General features: G+C 39.5%; 2 protein-coding genes across 3 annotated transcripts in view; one reads left to right on the top strand and one right to left on the bottom strand.

The window, feature by feature from the left end:
• LOC101854102 overlaps positions 1-996 on the bottom strand; it is a 32,497-nt gene extending 31,501 nt beyond the window's left edge. Inside the window, exon 1 of the mRNA XM_005102605.3 lies at positions 727-996. Coding sequence (XP_005102662.1) covers positions 727-958 — 232 coding nt within the window. The 5' untranslated portion in view covers positions 959-996. The remainder of the gene's footprint in view (positions 1-726) is intronic.
• Positions 997-1,572: 576 nt separating this feature from the next.
• On the top strand, positions 1,573-15,907 carry LOC101853866 (exonuclease V). Of its 2 annotated transcripts, XM_035970876.1 has the most exons (7): positions 1,573-1,662; positions 2,193-2,284; positions 6,165-6,306; positions 6,928-7,067; positions 7,527-7,816; positions 10,764-10,961; positions 14,714-15,907. In XM_035970876.1, the coding sequence occupies exons 2-7, from the start codon at positions 2,209-2,211 to the stop codon at positions 14,981-14,983; spliced, it is 1,116 nt and encodes a 371-aa protein (XP_035826769.1). In that variant the 5' UTR covers positions 1,573-1,662; positions 2,193-2,208; the 3' UTR covers positions 14,984-15,907. The 2 variants fall into 2 exon arrangements, with proteins under 2 accessions (XP_035826769.1, XP_005102661.1); XM_005102604.3 differs by lacking the exon at positions 1,573-1,662 and having other exon boundaries at positions 2,100-2,284.
• Positions 15,908-22,035: the final 6,128 nt, after the last annotated feature.

Here is a 22,035-nt window from a genome sequence, read left to right as displayed (position 1 = left end):
CAGACAGACAGACAGTGTGGGGGGTGGGGGGGGGTTTGTTTCTTAAAAAATAGTGGTGTTTTAATTTTCATAAAATCATTAAGTTCACTGTTGTAAAATCGACAGGTACATAACCATTTTTGGTTCCGTACGTTATGTTAAAGATGACTGGCTGAATAAACGATTTTTAAAAATAGCAGATAAGACAGTGACTTAAAAATATCATAGATCCTTGAAATAAAAGAAGGAGCTGGTAGGAACAAAAACGCTTATAAAATAATGTCAATAACTTGCAAAATGTGGTACATCAAAATGCGGTAGACCTACTTCACTTTATGGCAAATTCGGCAATAAGTCTTCACACAACTCGGAGAGATCACCATCAAAGATATATCGCTCTTTTTCAAATTCCCAACAACTTTGGCTTTCTCCATTTTATTTTTTGTTCTGCTTAATCACAGTGATCAGAAAGCAACTAGAAAAGACATTTGTAAAAATTCACAAAAAGTGTGAGGGTTTAAAGTTTAGTTAAAATTGTAATAAATTTTTTAAAGTAAGAACTTTGACCTCAGGTGTGTCTAAAACACAATGACAGATTCACTGTATGAGGAAAAGAATGCACTAGACATTGTACGAAATCGAATGAAAAAAAATCGACACCCCATATCCGCCAGCAAAAGCAAAAATAATGCAAATAGTAACCCAATGACGGCTCAGTTTTCACAAATAGAAAGAAAAAATACTCACCATCTAATGCTTTGACTCCTTCTACTTCCAGAGCACCCCTTTCTTCATCACTTGTGAGTTTGGCACTTGATTCCTGTACATCACTTTCCGGTTTTCCTGAGTTCTTTCTGTTCTTCTTTTTCTTTTTTGATTTCTTGGCTTTTGGATCCATCACTGAGCCAGAAGGAATGATTTTGTTTGATCCCGATTTATTTGATCTTGATGATAGTTTTCCCGAGTTAAGTGGTTCCATAAAAATTTATAGTTTTTCTTTTGGAGAACAAGTTTTTAACCTCTCGCAACCTGTATTGAAAAGTTCCTAGTGCTTGACTGTCCTTTCATATCTCACGTATAATTTTTGCTCTAGATTACAGTAGATCTTTGTATTTCAGTTATTGAAACCTGTATTATCAATAAACAGGTGTGACTGCAAACATCCAAGAGTATAATTCTTACAAAAGTCAGCAATGATTAAGTCAGCAATGGTTATTTGCTTTTAGAATAGTTCAATTGTTGCCTTAGCTCTTCTTCTGCTGCACAAAAATGATCTGCTTAATTACAGAGTTCATTAGTAAAGTATTGCCGACAGTCCTTCTTGCCACAACGATGAAAATATTTTCACACAGCAAAACTCTCAAAGTCAAAGCCTACAGTCTTTTGGATCCAAACTTCGTCGACCACTGAAGTTGAAGTCCAAAATATTCACAACTTTTCCAATGCGTTTCCAAAATGTTCAGGAGCAGGGAGCAGAAACGACGAGATACTTTTGAACGTCTAACCATTTACTTAAAATATACGTGATAAAAATCAACTATCTGCTCCCTCTCCAAAACTTCAACCCTTCCACAGGCCGAAAACTCCTGTTTCTTGAGGGCCCTCCTCTGTCCGAACCAGTCAACGCAAGGCACAGCCGCTTCACAAACTTCGTAGAGTCGTCAACTGGGCCCAAGAAATTACGTACGTTCTAAAGAACAATACAATTGGCGTTTTCTTCATATTGTGACAATATAAATGCATAATTTAAACGTTTCAGGATGATTTAAAAAGATAATGTGAACAAATATATTGTTTTAGGATCTTTCAAAAGAACGGAAAAACCGCCCCAAAACCTCAAGGGCGTATGAATCTGTAACTAAGATAAACAGAAGAACTCTTTTAGAAAAGAAATAGAATAATTATTATTGCCAGTTACGCCTATAAAGGTTCAGTACTACTGGCCCAGACTTTATATTTTTATGCATTTTTTACTCTGTTTTTATTTTATAACGGAGTAAAATAGTATTCAAAGTAATTTCCACTGGTTAGACTTTAAAAAATCAGCAAACTGTTTGGGTAACTTGGAGAAATATATTTAAACTAGAAAAGTTCTAATATTCTGGTCAGGGATCGGAGAGCGAAACGCGGGGAAAACGAAACTGGACAAAAATGCAATGCCAGCAAAACGAAACTAGATTCTAGCTTGAAGGCTCTGTGTTATTCTTTCTTAGAATTCAGAACTCGGACATGATGGCTACAGATGGGGCCTCCTGCAGTTTTGACTCCTGGAGTGATGCAGACGAAGAAGCGATGGCAAATCTAGGTATTTAAGAGAGAACAGTATCGAAAGAAAGACTTATATGGTGGCAAAAGATTCTAAGTTTAGTAAGGCTAGACCAGTAGTATCTTGTTTACCGTGTAAAAATTACAGTTAGATTTTTATATCTAAATCTAGATCTAGAATCTAGATCTAGAATCTAAATCTAGACTAGACTCTAGATCTAGATCTAAAGTTAAAGGAAGGAAAATATTTTATAATAGTTTATAGAGTAGTCAGTCGTGTTGTTACGTGTGGCGTCGGTGGCCTAGTGGTTAGGCTCTCGGACTCGCAACCGTAAGGTCGTGGGTTCGAATCCCGTCAAGGGCCCGACGTTGTGTCCTTGGGAAAGGCGCTTTACACGAATTTTCCTCACTTCACCCAGGTGGGAATGGGTACCCGGCTATAGACAGCGAAAGATCTTGTCAGTTTGTTAGTGTTTGAGCGCTTAATCGGCTGCTTGCACTGTATGCTTCCCGGGAAGCTGAGAATGTTTCGGAGTGTTCTATGGTCTGCTGGGGTAATAATATAGTGTAAAGCGCATAGAGCCTGCTGCTGAGCGGGGATATGCGCTATACAAATGCTATCTATTATTATTATTATTATTATTATTATTATTACAGAAGGTCCCGCTGCGCCCCGTTTACAACAGTAGCAGTCACCGTACAGTACTGGCTATATTATAGTTTTCCACTCTGGCATGAGGTTTCAGCCAAGTGGGAAAGCCATTGGATCGTCATGTCCTGGGTCGTTGTGTGCCTTTACTAAGAGGTCCACGATCTGAAGGCGAGCTAGGCATTCTGCTCGGTCCATCCCCTGCACCCAGACATTCTCAAACTGGCTGGTTCCTTCTCTGCCTCAGAGGGTGTGAAAGAGCAGTAGAGGTGAACATTAGGCAGATTAGACAGACACCCACTCAAGGGAGAGTAAGGGTGTGTTAGTGAGGAGCAGGGTCTACCACACATCTGTGGGTTCTGCCTCTTGCACCTTATGGGGCCACACCTGCTCCCATCCTGTTGTTTTAATCCCTCTAGGAAACAGAGGGGGGGGGGGGGGGTTGGTTTGTTGGCACCAAACGACTCGCCATTTGTCAGAGCCGTGTCAGTGAGAACAGGGACCACCAGGGGTAGGTACCGTTGGGTGGATTGTGAGAAGCTGTTTGAGATGCTTAGGCATTTCTCAATATTTAGATGAGACCCCATCACCAATCCTTGATCCCCTCTGATAAGATGTAGGCAATAGTAGGTTAGGCTGTGTAATGATCCACAGTGCAACTACAATTGACGGTCTATTAGATTAGAGTAGCTAAGGTTCATTTTGAATTTGGAAGCCCGCCTGCAAAATGATCTAAATTGTGTCCATGGGGGATTCAAAAACGCCTCCATTATAAGAAAAAAATACTCCATGAGACAGAGAAAATGGAAGATGAGAAAAACAAAAATAATTGATGATCAAGAGTAATCTATCATGTGTAACAAAAACTGTCCTCTTTGTGATCTATATGATGTATGCCGTTCATCATTTTAATCTTATGCGGTGAAGGAAGCAAGTTGCTGTGATGTATGGCATTCGTCATGCCTTGTGAAGCACGAGAACTGTGATGAAGAAAATTGTTCGTCATAGTTTGTATTGACATACATACTACTTCTAGATGCACTTCATAAATCTAACTAAATGCAGATTCACGTACAGCAATGTTATTTCTGTGCAAAGAAATCTTTCTGTTTCAGAGATATTTAGTAGCATTTACAAACCTGGTCTAATTAGAGGCAACCAACCGTTAAATCTAGCACTCCTCTCTGTCCCTGGGGATCCAATACTGTGCCCAGTGAAGCAAAAACTGACCCTGTGTTTTGAAGGGGTTAACTTGCTTGCGCCAGAGCTATTTTTGCTATTATTTCACCTAACAACCATTGCAGCCTGAGGTTTTTAGGGTATATGGTGGCGTCGGTGGCCTAGTGGTTAGGCTCTCGGACTCGCAACCGTAAGGTCATGGGTTCGAATCCCGTCAGGGACCCGACGTTGTGTCCTTGGGAAAGGCACTTTACACGAATTTTCCTCACTTCACCCAGGTGGGAATGGGTACCCGGCTATAGACAGCGAAAGATCTTGTCAGTTTGTTAGTGTTTGAGCGCTTAATCGGCTGCTTGCACTGTATGCTTCCCGGGAAGCTGAGAATGTTTCGGAGTGTTCTATGGTCTGCTGGGGTAATAATATAGTGTAAAGCGCATAGAGCGTGCTGCTGAGCGGGGATATGCGCTGTAAAAATGCTATCTATTATTATTATTATATTGAAGTGTTAACCACAAACAGACTGAATGCTATCATAATTTTTTTAATGCGAGAAGAGAAAAACAAACTGCATCTAATTTGTCCAAATGGGTTTTTTAATCTAAATTTTTTGAAATAGCAATGACTGGGGATTGCACAATTTTTTGTGTGCCCAATTTATAATAAAATAATCTACCACAATGCAGAGGTGACTGACTTAGTCCGTTACAATTTAAAAAGTATAACACATAACTTCACCAAATTTGTAATGAAACGAATCAAGTGGGGCAATTATTGGCTGGCCGCTTCCCGTAGCTTGTAACCGAAAAACACTGGAGATATTGATCGATAAAGTGCGTCCCTTAAATACATGGGATTAGACCAGTGGGGCGTCCTGTAAATACACGTGAATAGGCTCAAGTGTGTTTATCATTAGGAACAGTGTATGTAAACTTCATTTCTGTTTAAAACAGGATTTGGCTATAACTATAACATGGATACCCCATTGGTCCTGGCTTTTCTGTTATAGCTGGGGCCCACTGTAATTTTTCATTTAGTTAATACAGTGGAATCCTGTTATAACGAGAGGTAGGGGACTGGTGCGAAATGTCTGTTATAGTAGGATTCTCGCTATAAGGGATCCAGTAATAAATTCAATGGAAATAATAAAGTAGGCCTTGTCTATGAGTTTGGTGTTTCGTTTATTTCTTTATGTTATCTCCCCTGATGATGATTTTGTTTCAACATGAATTCTAAGTCATACTTGATCAAAAATCGGAACAGGTTTCATTCTCTAGCGCTAGCGATGTTGACAGCTCGGCGTTGGCAATCAGAAAGAAAGGGCTCTTGGCTAACTCGCCCCCTGTGTTGTTCCCACCTCACCACACCCTGTGGTGCATTCCGTCTGCTTACGCACGTCACACATTCGCTCCGTCCATCAAATCACTGTGACCTCTTCATCCCCACATCGGAGAAGTGAGAAGCATGGTAGACCTAGATAATCTAGACTAGGCTGGCCTATCATGCGATGCGTTCTGCTTGTCTGCGCATGCCACACCCTCCCCACTCATTCGCTCCAGCCTTCATTGTTGGCACACATTGGCTCTCCCATTCTTTGTTTCGCATATTCACAAACAATTTTCTCAACTTGTGAGGTTTTACATTATCATGTATAATTGGACTTTGCGCTGCGCACAGCAGCAGCAATATTCCGCTATAACCGACTCCCGTGTTTGTCTGATTGTGCTATAGCAGTATTTTATTTACAAAGATAAAGAAGAGGAAAAAACAGGGTTTTAGAATAGTGTCTTTATAACAGACTTCTCGTTATTTCAGGACTCGTTATAAGTGAACTCCTCTGTATCACCATAATGTTGGATACAATATTTTTCCAAGTTCCAAGCATTGCATACTGCAGGGTTTTTCAACGACGCTAGACTTCACGGATTCTTGTTGCCTAATCTACTTCACCTCATTTCAAAATACAGTCTTGTCTCGATAATATGAAAATTATGAAAGTATGAATTGTTTTATATAAAAAGATTGTGTGTAAGATAAAGAAATCAGTTCATTCAAGAACTGTTAGTTTTTTTGCTCTTTTTCAATTTCTTTACAGTTTTTGATGATGATCAGGATTCGGACAGAGAACGCAGACAATTCGACCTTGAATGTGACCGTGTCCTGAAAAATAAAGGGGGACCATTACAACAACGCAGACATAAATATTTAATTGTCTCAGATCTTGGAAGACAACACTGGTAAGGATAGATCAAAATATTATTAAAGTTGTATGATCATAAGAGTCTATTATAATGTAATTACCAGGTGTGTCCTTCACTCAGTTTGTGTTGTGCTCAGGTCGACCTTACTTTCTGTTTATTTAGAATCCAATCTAAGAAATGTTTTGGATACCTTTTTAGTTCAAAGCATCAAAGTAAAGTAGGCATGAAACTGATACAGAAAATGTTTGAAAAATCTGTAAATAATTAAAAATTTTGGTCATTATCTCGAGAAAGAATAAATACCAATCCATACCACTGCAAAAATGTCTTTGAAATCATAATGTATATGAAATAAATTATAACATCCTAAATGAGGTGATGAACTATTGTGTTTGGGATCTTGAATTATTTTGTTGGAGATTTATAGTTTCTGGAGTTACAGCATTTATAAAAGGGTATGACAGTATCTGTAAACAGTGGGGTGTGCTTATTTCATTCTCTTTTGAAAAAATTATCTGAAAAGTTCTGCCAACTTAACACAGTATTATAATAGTTGAAAAATGATTTAAAGCATATTCCCAAAATACCACTTAAATTGATCCCTTCTTCACACAATTTAGAAGCACTTTCTGTTTAATTTTTTCTCCATTTTATCAGGTGTGAGCAGCAGTTGCTGTATAGCCTTGATCCGGATGTCTACCTAATGCGAGCTTTGCCTGGTGAAGTCGTCAATATAGAAGAAAGTAAAGAAGTCAAAGAAATAAAATCAAAAGGCTCTGATATTCATTTAACAAGAGGTACTGTGATTGTTTTGTCATGTTGATTGACTTTCACATTTGATTCTAGCTCTTTCATATTTCCTTTGTCTGAACTTTTCGTGGTTTCAAAATTACTCAGTTGTGATACATCCTTTTCAGATTATCAGACAACTAGAATCTAGAACAAATTCAAAACTTATTACAAAATAAAGAGTTTATATGAACTTTTTAATGAAAAGTGATTTTGTGCTCTTTTTTAAAACTCGGTTCTAATACCATCGTTTGACTTTTGAACCAATAGCTTGTACTTGTAGCTGTAAATTTATTTAGTAGAAGAGTATTAGATGGGATTGAAGTTTCAGGAACAGGAAAGCTTTTCCAATTTTTGTTTTTATATATGAAGGTGTTCAAAGGGTAAATCTGAGAAGATGCTGCTTTTGCCATTTAAATGTTGTTACTCTGTGCTTATTGCACTGTTTTCTTTTTTGTGACCCACAGAGCTTGAGGTTCATGTACCCGTGGAAGTTAAAGTGGTCACAAAGGAAGACAAATGGGCTGTGAAGTTGCTGAATCTCCAAGCAGCTGTGGTCACATTTCACACAGGTGGACACATCGCGAGAGAAGTGCCAGTGTTTGGAGCCCCATTTGATCTCGGCATATTTGTTTTTGGCATAATTGATGAGCTCCGATATGATCCTGAGCACCACAAAGTAGATATTCTAGAGTTGAAAACCAGAAACTCACAGTACCCTCCAAAGCAGAGTCAGCAACGGAAAGACCAGTACCAGGTAATCTGTGAGATATTGCTGTTTAACCTTCTGTTGTTATCTTCTAAAGAGTTGTGTATTTGAGTAAAGAGAAGCACGCTGACACCATTACAGTCATTTAGTGCTTGGAAAAAGCAAGACAATCAGACAGAAATGAAAAGGGGATAATGAATAGATAGGATCTACCAGTGGCACCCGCAAACCACCCACATAGAATCTTTTATGACCAGACAAATGTACACAATAATCTAAAAAGTTATATATTGAATGTTGGAAAACTATACTTTATTATAAAATGCTAACAAAGAAAGAAAGGAAATAATTTGAATGAAAAAATGTGGAGATTTGTGTAGAAGGAAATTAACTATTAGTATAGGATTTCTAATAGGGTCCCACTGAGTTTTACTTTTTTGACTGTTTCTTTACAATTGCCATTTTGTCTGTCACTCTATACTTGTATTGCTCTTCTTTTTTAGAGTGTCTACTTTTTTGGAGTGTATAATGTGGATAATAGTTTTCTTTGTCAATCGGCAGGTGTTTAGAGGGAGCCACTGGTAGAACCTACTTCTGTTCTTTCCCCCCATTGTTTCCATCTGTGTTTTTTGTTTTTTCCCTTCAGGAAATGACCGTTATCGTATGTTGATGTTTCTTTTTACTCAAACAAAGCAAACAAACTTAATAACATTACTTTTTTCCACCAGGGGAGTGCTACTGACTGAAAAATCTTTAGACCATTCCCAAAGGGAATAACATGTTCTTCATTCTACACAACATAATTGTAAATTGGCTGATTTATCAATATCATGCTTATAATAGCAAAATGGTACACTTGTGATACTCATGACGTTGTGGCACCGATGTGCTTATTGCTTTTGGGGGACGGAACGGACAGTAAGGCGTGACCACTGGCGATGGCATCCCTACTGGGGGATCATCATCTTACGCCATGGAACTTTCGTTTCCACGCTAACGTGGGAAACTGTGACTCCTGGCATAGTGAGAATCTTCGTCTTGGAGAGGGGATGGACTAAGAGCCTTAAAACCTTGCCAGTTTTGTTTTGATCCACACATGTTCCTGTTATTCCCGTCCTTAGTTTAGGACCCGTGTTAAGCTGAGCAATGTCTTTCTCCAGTCTGTGCCTACTCGGCACCAGTTTCATTTATTTGTGTTATGTATGATTGTGCGCGTCTCCGCACCAGTATTACCGTTTGTGAAATTATTTTGTGCTTATTGAAGCACCTGTGCAGTGGATCCTGAAAGGTGTACTCGTTTTCCTTTTTATTCCCGTCCTTAGCTTAGGACCTGTGGTTTAAGCTGAGCGTTGTCTTACTCCAGCCTGTGCCTACTCTGCACCTGTTTCGTTTTCCTCCTGTGAAGACCACAGACCAGTGTACTTTGAACTGTTATCCCAGTATGTACTTTGAACTGTAAACCCAGTGTATACTTTAAACTGAAAACCCAGTGTGTTAAACCCAGTGACCTCCAGAGTAATGAATAATACAATAAATCCTGACCTGAACTATCATTAAAGAAGGTCTACTACGCCATTCCACTGTTGAAACATACTGTGTGTGTGTGCCACAGCCCAGAAACATTACAGAGTGCATGTCAATTTCGATTTTGTTTACTGAAAGCAGTGTCAGTCTTTATTACTTTATGGTAAGAGTACCCTACCAGTTATTAGACCTACAACGTGTTTTAGTTACTGTAGCCCCTTGATTTAATATTGGTAGTATTCGAAATATTGTTCTTGTTCGTGCTTCTCTCCACAGGGGATCACCGTCTTAGATATACGCACGCTATATAATCTGTAGGCGAGAGTGTCTGTATTTATTTCTTGTCCGGTTATGTAATTGCTGAAAGTTAACGCCAATACTCAGTCCTATTCTTCCTTGCATAACCTTTCTTTTTTCTATTAGTTGGAACCCCCACCCCACGAGTCCCAATAAAAATCTTCGTTTTTAATTAAAACTGTACATTCTATTCGTTTAGTTTGTACCTTGTTGTACTTGTAAGACTTGTGGTCATAATACATTTGTCTAGGTTACAAACTAGTGGTTCAAACAATGGTTTGAACAGCTACTTTGTGACAATGCTCATACATTGCCGGAACAACGTAGGGGGAACTGCTGCTTTTTCTTTCCTCATCCTTACTATCTTCATTTTTCCTCGACTTCTTTTGTATGTTTGTCACTCTCTTGTGAACTGCCATTTTGGTGGTGCCTTGAAGGTTAAAGCAGACTTTGTGCTGTTGAGACTAGAGAGGTGAGCAGACGAAGCCTGATCCCATTCGGACTTCTCTGTTGATGTCCACCTCTTGGTGCTCATATGACCTTATGCAGTTGCAAGCACTGTAAAACTGATTAAAACTAAACAAAACAACATTACTTCTCTGATACTGAAGCCAGGGGATTTGAAGCCATGTTCTCAATGTGTTGTGGCTTATTAAAGTTACTGATGCTGTGCAACACCCTTCTGGGTGCTATCGATGAAATACAAAAGCTCGTTTAGATTTGCATTATGACTATCTAAATAACATTGTTTCAGTGATACACATTGTACCTATGTACCCAAGTTAAGGCACATATGTAAGTTATGGTATGCTCCTAATGAGTCTTAGGTTTTCCATGGTTAATTATTATAATACTAACTTCACCACATTGATAATGGTGACATGGGTTAATGGATCTTAACTAATAGTGTAACTCTCTGGATCCGCACAAAAATACAGCAGATATTTAACTGGAACAGACACCATTTATTCAGTGGTTTTGTTGGAAATAAGAACGTTATATATTATATTTACTGTGGTCTGTTGAAAAAGTTGCTTTTGTGTTTTTCTGATCATAAATTAAATGTTATAAAACTTCATGTGTTCATTCTATCTTTGCAGAGATGTGTCAGATAATACACAAAACAAATTAAATGTTGTTCCCCTGTTCTTTCCACCCCCCCACCCCCCTACAGGTCAGCGTGTATGCTCAACTCTTCAATGAGTTAGTGTTGGGCAAAGTCAGCAAAGAGATGGTGAAAAAACATTTGGGTCTTGACTTGAACAAACCTTTAACTGCTGATGTGATGGAACATGTCCGTGCTTCAAACCTGGGAGACAAAGACAGAGAAAATACAAACCTTTCTTCACTTTTGGATACTGTACTGAGCCAGGTATAGAGCGTTTTTGTTGGGTATTGTTCAGGTTTTGTTTTTGTTATTTTGTTGGGGGGTGGGGGGTGCTTTTTGAGACTCCAGTACCGAATTCGGTCGAGTAGCCTGACGCTACTGGCTCGTGGGGATTTCTGCGACCTCGGGTGGCTAGCATTTTCTGCCCCCCCAGCCCCCCCCCCCCAAAAAAAAAAAAAACGGGCACTTAAATCTAGTCTTTGTCTTATACGGGGTGCCCACTACGGCTGGATTGAGCCGATCGCCCGACTCGATCGCCTGAAACTGAAAACAAACAAGTTTGTTTTTTATGCGACTGAGTCGGGCGATCCCATCCGTAGTGGACACCCCGTGTTAGGTAGCGTAAACACGGCCTCACGGCCTTCCGAGTGACATGAAGCTATTGAGAGCACCTAGGACGCCTCTGTGATTGGCCCAAAATAGATCATAGATGATGTTTTTTTGCCCTCTATTTTTGTCATCTTCCGAGATTTTCCTAGCGAGTTGACTACATTGTTTTAGATCACCCTTTCATAATTATTTAATTATTATCATTCATCGGAATGGAGGTGACAAAGTTTCTAACAATAGAAATGCAGCACCGTGATGTTATTTAAAATTGTCTAACCACTACCAAGATGTTTCAATTGCCCTATCTCGTGTCCGAACAAGCCTTGGGCTCTAGAACTACCTCGTCTTCTTAGCGCGTGACGGCCCGTGATACGAGTGTAAACAAAAGTTCCAGCGCTTAGTTGAAATCGACAAATTTTGTCTTTGGACAAAGAGAAAGAGAGAGAGGAGGAGGGGGGGGGGGGGGGGGGGAGAGAACGAGAAAGAGAGAGAGAGAGAGGTGGGAGGTGTTTTTGTCATTATTAGAATTTTTGATTCCTGTCGTTTTCTCTCTGCATCGGTTCACAAGCTGACCCGGTGCAATAATACAGTCATTATTGTATTGTACACATTATGGCCAGTCCCATCTTCATACATGACATGTATTATAATAATGTCAATTTGGTCAGATAATTGCAGTCAGAGTCAAACTTTCCTGTTGGAAATGTAACCAGTAACAATCTGACAAGACTATTAGATCTATAGATCTATGAGCCTTTCCTAAAAGTTCGTCTTTCTTTGGTACTGTTCTCTTTGTAGATGTATTCAGGGAGAAAGAGAATCTAAATCCAATCATATTTGGTGTCAATAGATCCAGTGAATGCCACTGATAAACTGGGAGAAAAGTCAGGTAGATGGGGGGAGGTTTTTTTTATTTTTTATAATACACTATAAAGAAAAGGCCACATGTATGACATGGCCTGTAATATAACTTATGCGAACCCCCACCAAACCTTATTTACGCCACACATAATAGCCAAAATAACCAAACTTGTGTAGTGTACAGCATTGTTTTTTTCACATTATTAATTTTTTTTAAACTCTTCACATCGCCATTTTCCATCACAGCAGTAGAATCTACTTGAAATGTGATGTACATGTATAGACCTAGAATCAATAATGTAAAGTCCTTTTCTGTGTATTGATCTCATAATCTGCAGTTAAAAATCTGTGCTACCTGTAGCCTACATGTCTGACTGAATCGATAAAAATAGACGGTAACATAAATGATGACACTTTGAGGAGGGGGGGTGAGACAATTACAGCGAATTATAGGCGATTTCCAGGTTGAGAACCATAGATATGGGGTACATAGAAGCGGAACCAATAAATTGGCAAAAAGATATTATTAATCCGAATACAGGAAAAAGAGGCTAAAACAGCACCTGGACATGGATGGCTGGTGCCTCTATAAATAAATCATTGATGGTCTGGTCTGGTCTGGTCTGGTCTGACTGAATCTATTAATTAATGTATATTTTTTTCTTTTCTTTTGACACGTAAAGAAGAATAGAGAATAGAATAATGAGCTTGGTTTCAATCTTCAAACCGGTGTAGTTATAACATACTCTAATGTACGGCATGGTCCACTTCGCCCAAGGAATGTGTATCAAAAAGTTTGGCATCAATTTCATAGTTCAAGTTCACCCCTACTGAATGTAGGAGGCCGTTTATATAAGTTCATTTATTTTATTTTTTTAAAACAAACAGTGGGCGTTATTTTCACTTTGTTGTGTGGGTGGGGGGAATCAACTTCGTTGAATGTGGATTCTTCATCCGTATTGTACGAGAAGAATTGCTTAAACAATATATAAATATAAAACATAGTAGGCTTACAAGTGTTCACGCCTTCACACCGCCAACTGTCCGAGTTGTATGGTCCTAAAGTAAATTTGCCACGCCATACCGACAACAAACTGACTGCCAGAAGTACGCACTGCACACGATGCACAACACCTTACCTAACTTGACCATCTTTCTCCCACGAGAGAGAGAGAGAGAGAGAGAGAGAGAGAGAGAGAGAGACCGTGACAGAGAGAGACCGTGACAGAGAGAGAGAGAGACAGTGACAGAGGGAGAGAGAGAGAGACCTGAATAGTACATTTAAGGATGGCAGACTTCATGCTCGTCCCAAGGGTGGTGGTATATCGAGGTTTGATTGTATATATATATATATATAAAGTGTATCCAGACTATTTCTTCATTCTTTTCTCAAGTAGGCCTTCCCTCTGATGTTGCACACACAATGGGCTTGATCCAATTTTACTTGAAAGAAAAAAAATCCCGCACCAAAGATTAATATGTTAAAAAACATTTTTATTATACATAGATAAAACCAATGTAATGAACATTTTCAAAAAGCTGATTGATTCATTAGACAATAATTTCATGGGGCTTTTCATTAGTCATTAGCCAACATCATGGGGGCTTTTCAAATGAAAAATGATTTTCCACCTCCAATACCACCTGCAACATAACTTTAAATTAGGGCATTTTTTCAAAATAATTGCACAACTAAATCTACAGGATATTGACATTTTTACAGATCATGCCGCGACCTCAGTGCTTTCTTGTGGTATCTCCGATTTTAATAACAGTGAAAACAGTTCATAGCAAAGACTGAGCTTAAGAAGAAGTCACATTTTCACTGTTTTTTCACACTGGAGGACAAGGAGTGACCGAGTGAGTGACTGAATCTTGCGCGATTGGTCACGCGAATTTTAAAGGAGCATGCGCAGAAATCCCCACTGGTCAGAACACGGAACATGCGCAGAAATCCCCAAGGGCCAGAAGCCGTAGGTCAGGCGGGGCTAATCGACCGAATTCGTTCGCCTGGAACTTGCGCAGAAATCCTAAATCAGGCGACTAGCCTGACGCTAGCCACCCGACATCGGGCGAGTAGCCATTCCGTTTTTTAATGTGTACTTTTCTTTCGGTCTCCTTAGGTTTAAACTGCTTCGTTTTGTTTAAGAAAGGTTCACCACATTACCATAAATCTCTTGTGAAAATGAATCTCTTATGGCAGCACTGATTATAGAAATAAAATGAAGAATAAATTATTTTGTCTCTAGCATCCAAGAAAATGAAAGAGTGGTGAACTTGGATTACTGATGTATGTAATAATCTGGAGTCCGAAGAGAAATAGAGCTATACAAGGCAGAAACAGTGAAAATATGGACAGGGGCTAGTAAAAGAACTTGTATGAAAGTTATCAAAAACGTTGCTCATTTATGGGGCAGCAAAATCTGTGTCTGTACTTCACTGAGGATGTACAATCTTTAACAATCCCTTACTTTATGCAGTACATCTCAATACTGTTAATCATTGGTGCTATATGTACATGAAAAATATCATTTTCTTCTCCTCAGGTGCAGTCTTTGGCTTGTATATCTCAGGCCAGTTTAGAATATGTTCATCAAGAAAGTAAAAAGCAAATCTCGCTGACCGACTTTGATCTCGATGCTGAATCACTGGAGATGTCATTCTCTCACCATGTCAAGTGGTGGCGAGGGGAGCGTGGAACAGAGGGAGTTGACATTGAGGACTGCTGGAAATGTTCCTTCTGTCTGTTCTCTGAGCTGTGTGAATGGAGGGAGTATATGGCCAACAAAACCTCGAAGGTTTCTCACAATGGATGAGAGGTGGACGCTTATAATGTTCTTAATAAGTGGTAAAAATCAGTGTGAGCCCCATTCTTTAAATAAGGTAAAAACGCCTATTGTGCATGGGGTCATGATTACCCGTGTTTGGCCCTACAGAGAGTGGAGATCTTGGATGTGTGTAGTAAGTCAAGCAAGTTCTGAGGACTATCTCCAATGGTCTTTTCTTATCAGAGAAACTGGCCCGTACGTGTCAAACTCACCCTTGAAACAAATAGTAGCGAATGAATTTCACGCCTAATCAAACCCCGCCAATGTATGTCCATAGCATTTTTTTGTTTTGCTGAACAAGGCAAGATGTGTAAACCTGCTGTTTTATGGAACTGTGACAACAGCAAAGTCTGGAAGATGCAAGTAGACGTGATGTGCAATATATTACAATTATATGTCATACCTGAGATATTTAAAAGGAACTTTTGTTTCCTAAGTTTTTCTTTCTGCATTCCTGTACTCAAGCTCAAATTATTTGACCACTATATTTGTATACCAGTACTGGAAACATTGCCATTCAATTTAAGCTCTTTTATTCACCAATTCAAATTTTTGAAACCGAACCAAGAGCTCCATTCTATACATGATGTATGAATAGATTGAAACCTTTAGGTTTTGTTAGATTTTGATTCCTATGATGAGTTTAGATCTAGATGTTTAATTTACTGGTAGTTTTTAAAAGAATTTTTATTTGTGGTATTTTGATGTATGTTTGAATATATTTTACTTTTCTTGGAGGGGGGGGAATTCTTTTTCTTAGTGGTAAATTCTGTGCTCAGAGCTCAGTATTATTATGTGCAGTGCTTTTACTCAGGAAAATATAGACGGTTTACAGATGAGTTGTTACAGTGGTCTCCGCCTAAACGCACGTCATACAAAAGCACGCTCCGCTCAAGCGCACGCTTTAATGACGTTTTTTTTACTATATAATTTAGACGTACAAACGCACGGTCACTCCCCCTAAACGCACGCTCCAATCTGCGAAACACGCTGACAGGTAAAGCTTGACTAAGGGAAATTTCACTGCGACTACTGTACGATCTGCATAGCTTGCTTAAGACAAGCCTAGAAAACCGGATATTTTGCTAGACTGCCCCTTACGCCGAACAAAGAGAGTGATGGACAGCGTTTTCACACACAACTTTTCAGACAAATAGGTCTAGGACTGGTTGGTGATATGTTGGGGGGTTGGGGGACTGAAACGGTATTTGATTGGTCACTGGAAATGCATCTCTTTGAGAGAAGGTTTCTGACTGGTGTTTGAGTGACTGCATGTAGGCTAATGTTTAGTTAGACCTAAGCCTATGATGCGCAACACGCGTTAATGCTTGTTCATGAATTTACGGTCGGGGGTGGTCGCTTGGAAAGCAACGTGGCTGGGCCGTTGTCTCTATTACTATCAGCAACAATTACATCGAGTCATCGAGTCTGTCTTTCTGCCCCCCCCCCCCCCCCCCCCCACACACACACACCCATTCAACGCCTTTGCAGTCTTAACCGCAGTCGGGAAATCTTTTACAAAACAGTCACGTGTCATCACATTATCGGTCCAAAGTGACCCCCACCCCTAGGGAGGTCACTAGAATATCAAGGCAATGAGATGACTGCGTCCCTTCCTCCCTTTGCAAAGGTTCATGTAAACACACGCTCCGTATAAACTCACGCTAAGGAGCCCTCCCGAGTACCTTGCGTTTAGGCGGAGACTACTGTACATGTATGAAAGTGTATCACCAGAACCAGTGGGCTTTCCGATCCTTGATCCATGGATGTTATTGTGGGATATGTACAAGTGTTTTATGAAGACTACGCAATTCTACTTAATGTAAATATATTAGTGTATAAATTCCAAATTAATTATTGACAAACATTGGCAAATATGGCTTTATTCAAAATTGCATTTGACGTAGAAATTCATTTTTCTCCCATCGATAGCTCCATATAGCCAATAGCATGAAATGTTGTTTTTTTTCTTTTTTTTTGCCATCCTATGCTTTTAAAAAAATTAAATAATCTGTAGCGCCTACAGTGGAGTCCGCTTACCTCTTTATCTCCGGCAAGCCGCTCCTAGCGGCTCGAGGTCGGAACCACTGTGCCAGTGAGCCGCTGCCAGCAGCTTGGGCACATTCCTTAATGGCGACTTTGACATGAAATTACTTTTCGGCAATTGCTGATTACAGGTCTCTTTTATCAGGATTTTATTCATTAAGAAGAACTATCAAAATAAGTTCACTTGTTTTGATTTAATTACCAATTTAATTTCATTTTTGTCATTTTTAGATTAAGCACAGAAAAATGGCCCCCAGCATAGTGGGTTTACTCCTCTCGGGGATAAAGAGTTAAACTGAGCACAGTTTATCTGAAAACAGTGGGAAACTGAAAGAAAATAGAATCCCTCATTTTTTTTCTTCACTATTTGAGCAATCTCTCATAACTGATGGCGACTGAAGAAAATCCAGCAGCCCTGCAGATTTCAATTTATTTGGACTCTACTGTTTACGATCTCTGAAAATTCTCCTGAAAGCTACAGTGGAAACCTGATAAAACAGGGATGGTGAGACGAGAGGAAAAGTCCTGTAATATCAGATCCCTGTTAAATCTGAAATTTGTGGATTAATCCAGCTGCATTTATTCATGGGTAGTTTCCCTTGCCACAAGTACCCAAGAAAACAGGGGTTTCGGCATTGTGGCAAGCCTGCACATGTCACATTACTCATGCGTGTAGAGGCTTAGGGCTAGATCGAAGTGTGCAGCACACCGCAGCCCTCTCTTGCTTCACCTGCTGTGTGTGCTTGCACTGGCGTGGCTGTCGTGGGCTTGCTCCATCCCCGCCTTTCTCTCTCTCTCTCTCTCTCTCTCTCTCTCTTTCTCTTTTTTTTTTTTTTTTTTTTTTTTTTTTAACACATTGTTAACGAGCCTTTGTCCCTGCTATAACCGATTGGGCTCCGATGAGGCCCTGTTAACTTATTGCCGATAACTTTTAATAGAGACGAAGAGTAGGAAAAAAACGGATTAAAAAAGTCCTTGTTATTACCGGACCTGTTATAATAGTTGTCTATAAAGAAAGAGATTGCGATGTGTCGATGTTACCCTGTTGTTATACGTATAAGTTACTTTAAGACCCCGTGGAGCAGTGCTACTGACTGAAGTATCTTTAGGCCATTTCCAAAGCGCGGATACTAACATGTTCTTATGCACAGAAGAATTGTTAATGATCAATGTCATGCTCATAACTGTGCCTGAACTGCAACGGGGAACTTCTGCTTTTTCTTTCCTAATCATTAATCATCATTTTTTCTGTACTTTTTTGGTATGTTTGAGTTTATCACACTCTTGTGACCTGCTGTTTCTTGGGTGCCTTGATAGTCGAAGCAGACTTTGTGCTGTTGAAGCTAGAGAGGTGATCAGAGTAAGCCTGATTCCCTTTAATGAACTTCTCTGTTGACATCCACTCCTTGGCGCTCATATGACCTTAGGCAGTTGCGAGCGCTGTAAACACGCTACTAAAACTAAAACAAAATTACTACATGTACTGTATAACTAGAAGTGCCACAGACACTGGACAGAGTACGCTGTTGTTATTTGTGTTAGTTTTGTCCAGTGGAGGAGCAATAAAGTATCTTATCCTTAGTCCTGATGGTTGACCTGGTGATTTGTACTTAGAATTACCCAACATTTTATTATAATTACATGTATAATGTGTTTTATGTCTAGTAATAGTAAATAATTATGATAATAGAGATAGTTAAGATAGCATTTGTATAGTGCAAATCTTTACTCAGCAGCAAGCTCTTTTCATCTTACAATCTATACTATTACCCCTGCAGACCTGATAGCATTCTGAAACAGTCCTAACTTCCTAGGAAGCACACAGTGCAAACTGCCATTTATAGGCCTTAAAACCCTAACATATTGACAAGATCTGTCTATGGCCATTCCCACCTAGGTGAAGTGAGAAAAATTCGTGTAAAGTGCCTAATTTCCCATGGATACAACGTCGGGCCTGGGGCTTGAACCCCCGAACTCACAACCTCATGATTACAAGTCCGGTTACCTAACCGCTAGACTACTGATACCACAGTTTAACATTCAAAATTCCATTTGAGTCAACCCAGGAAGATATGGGGCTTTCCCCAAGAACTGAACTTGTTATAACTTGAAAAACTTTTTGGCCTAGATCTATTAATTATATGAATCAATTTGTAAAAAAGTAAATTTTCTCAAAATCTCAAACAAACAGTCGCAACTCAGCTTGTTGTGAAGATGAAAATAATACAAAGGGTGTACAGTGGTAACTAGCCACAGGTTCGTATGAAGGCAGAAAAAAAACTACTAAATAATAATAGTGCCACACGTCTGGTCCAATATGATGACATTTCAGTGCTTTCAACTCCATACTTATATTATAACATGTAGGCTACAGTGTGAGCTCTCATCATGATTTCAAGAGTCGGTCATTTTTTATTCCTCCGCATGAGATCTCCGTGGACAGTCGGGAAGCTTGAAAGTCTAAGGTAAAAGGTAGCCAATGAAACAAAATGTCTTGAGTTACTCTATTTTCATTGGGTTGAATAAGAACACTTTTGGTATGACCAAAATTAAAGCTAGGATTGTCTCAAAACTAACATAAAAGACAGAAACTTTGACTTCATCAGCCCTGAAAACAGAGTAAACAGAAATATTTTTTCAAGTGAGCAGCTGTGAAATATAATGATAATGTAATTGAAATTGTTTCATGCCATCATAGATCTAGACACAATTTGAATGCCTTTTTTTTTTCTCACTGTGTGGCTTCCCATTTGCCATTGGAAGAACATCTGTAACCGAAAAGGAGAATCTTCATTTGCGTTCTATATATATCGAGAGGCGCAGGGCCTGTGCTACACCTACCACAATAGGCCTCTGACAGCAGTAGTTGGAGGTTGTATAATTGTATAGGTCCCTCTTCTTTACTTTCCCTTTTTTTTCTGTTTCAGTGTCTCCCTGTGTTCCTTTTTGCCAGCTGTGATATGACCATTATTATGTCAATGTGCTTCTTTTTACTCAAATAAACTCAAACAATGAAAGCAGTACAACAAGATGTGATCATAGATGGTTTTACTTAACGCTTGCGACACCAGTTACATCTTTTAAGAGGTGGATGGCTTTCACCCTGCCTTTTCATGGCCAACATGGACTGAGGGGTATACAATGTCACAGTGCACAAAGGGAGATACTAAATTTTTTAATTTTTTTTAAAACTCCTAACACAGGAATCAAACTCACTTCTGCTTGTGACGAGGAAGCCTAATCGCTACACCACAGATACCAATCAGCTACAGCTTCGAGAACCCTTTTTGCCAGAGAACTATTTTGTCCCAAGTGCCTCTTTACTTAAGTACACTTTGGGCAAAATAGTTCTGAGGCGACGACTTGTTGGCGTGGAATACTAAAAGATAGGCCTACCCCAAATTTTATCTCTGTTGAATTCCTAAAAAAGGGGAAGTGACTGGTGTGATTACAGAATGCTTGCTTGCATTACAGATTAAGTCCCTTGGTGTAGCCTTCCAATTAAGATTATTAATTATTTGTTATTAAGGAACTGGCCAATCAGGAATCACACACTACACGTTCTCCTCTTCTTTTACTTTTTATTTTGCTTTTAGGCTTGGGGGGAGGTTCTTATAGAGGTATCTCTTTACCGGAGAGAGGGGGGGGGGGGGGGGTTTCTGGGCCCCTTTAACAAACTGGAATTGGGGGGGGGGGGGGGGGGGGGGTCTTAAACCAATATAATATTACAGTTTTGTGAGGTGAAAAAATAAGGGGGAAAAATGGTGGCCTTGGTCAAGAAAGGCTGCATGGTGTGCAGAGGCCACAAGGGATTATATGGAAAATATTTTCCAAGTACATGTACATGTATTGCAGCATCGAAGAGGCACGGGGCTTTACACTGGAAGAAACGGAGGTGGGGGAAGAAGAGGAGACAGAGCAGGAAGTTGGAACAGGACCCATATTTGGAAGACAGCTCAGCAGATGCCCGTTTTAAAAAATATTTTTGACATAATGATGACCTCTGCCTTTGTTGATGATAACTAATTTTACTTTTTTTTAAAGCATGATGATCAGTAATAACAGACAGTGGAATCCTGATAAAGTCAACCTTGTTTACAGTCAACACCTCATTGTGGTCCCGTTTAAATTCTTACCTTCTTTGTTTGTGCTTCTGATACATGTACAGTCAACCGCTTGAGTGTTAACCTTGCGTAAAGTTAAAGTCAACAATTTGGGGTTAAATCCCAATATTAATTCGTTTAAGAAGAGATATTTAGGTCCTGAGCTACTGGGGTACACACCTCTAATTCCAATTACTTTGTTCGCTCATTATCTCATCTTTTGGTGACAACTTCAGAATTATACTCACTGAAATTGAGCTAACATCTTGCCACCAGGTATTTTGTAATTTTGTAGCTGTCATCTTCAATTTTCGATGGCGAGCAGTACAAGGGATAAAGTCAACCTTGCTCAAAGTCAACACTTTTTTTTCATTCCTGAATTCCACTGTAATTTGTTATATTTGTTATTAAGGCGCTTTTGAAAGTGACGTGAGTCTCAATTTTTTCCTTATAGTAAGAAAGAGTATAATATGCAATATTTTGCTTGAAAGATCTACTCTGTTATCATTTTAGTAAATATAGATCTGCATTTTATTATGTGCATACATGATATCTGTGTAAGTGTTCCGCGCAATTTACCGAGATTGCGCTTCACGTTTTACGATCACATAATTGCGTGCGTAATCTTAAAATTGTGGGACAATTTTAAGATTGCGCTGGGCACTTTAACTACTGCCGCCTGCCCCACCTCCCTCATCACTGGACTGGCCAATCACAACGCCGCACCGCTGACTACTGACTGCCTGTTTAGATCCCGCCTACAGCCCCCTACTCCTCAAACCCCTTCCCAACAGCTTGAGCTCGCTCGATCTCTCACGCTGTATCCAAGTTTGGGCCTTTCCTTGCCCCGTTAAACCCGAGCACAGGCAATTGAGTTTGCATATATATATA

This window comes from Aplysia californica, unplaced genomic scaffold (genome assembly GCF_000002075.1).
Source record: "Aplysia californica isolate F4 #8 unplaced genomic scaffold, AplCal3.0 scaffold00332, whole genome shotgun sequence".
Classification (NCBI taxonomy): Eukaryota; Metazoa; Mollusca; class Gastropoda; order Aplysiida; family Aplysiidae; genus Aplysia; species Aplysia californica.
The sequence above is the reverse complement of the archived record's forward strand: the minus strand, read 5'-3'. Positions and strand labels throughout refer to the sequence as shown.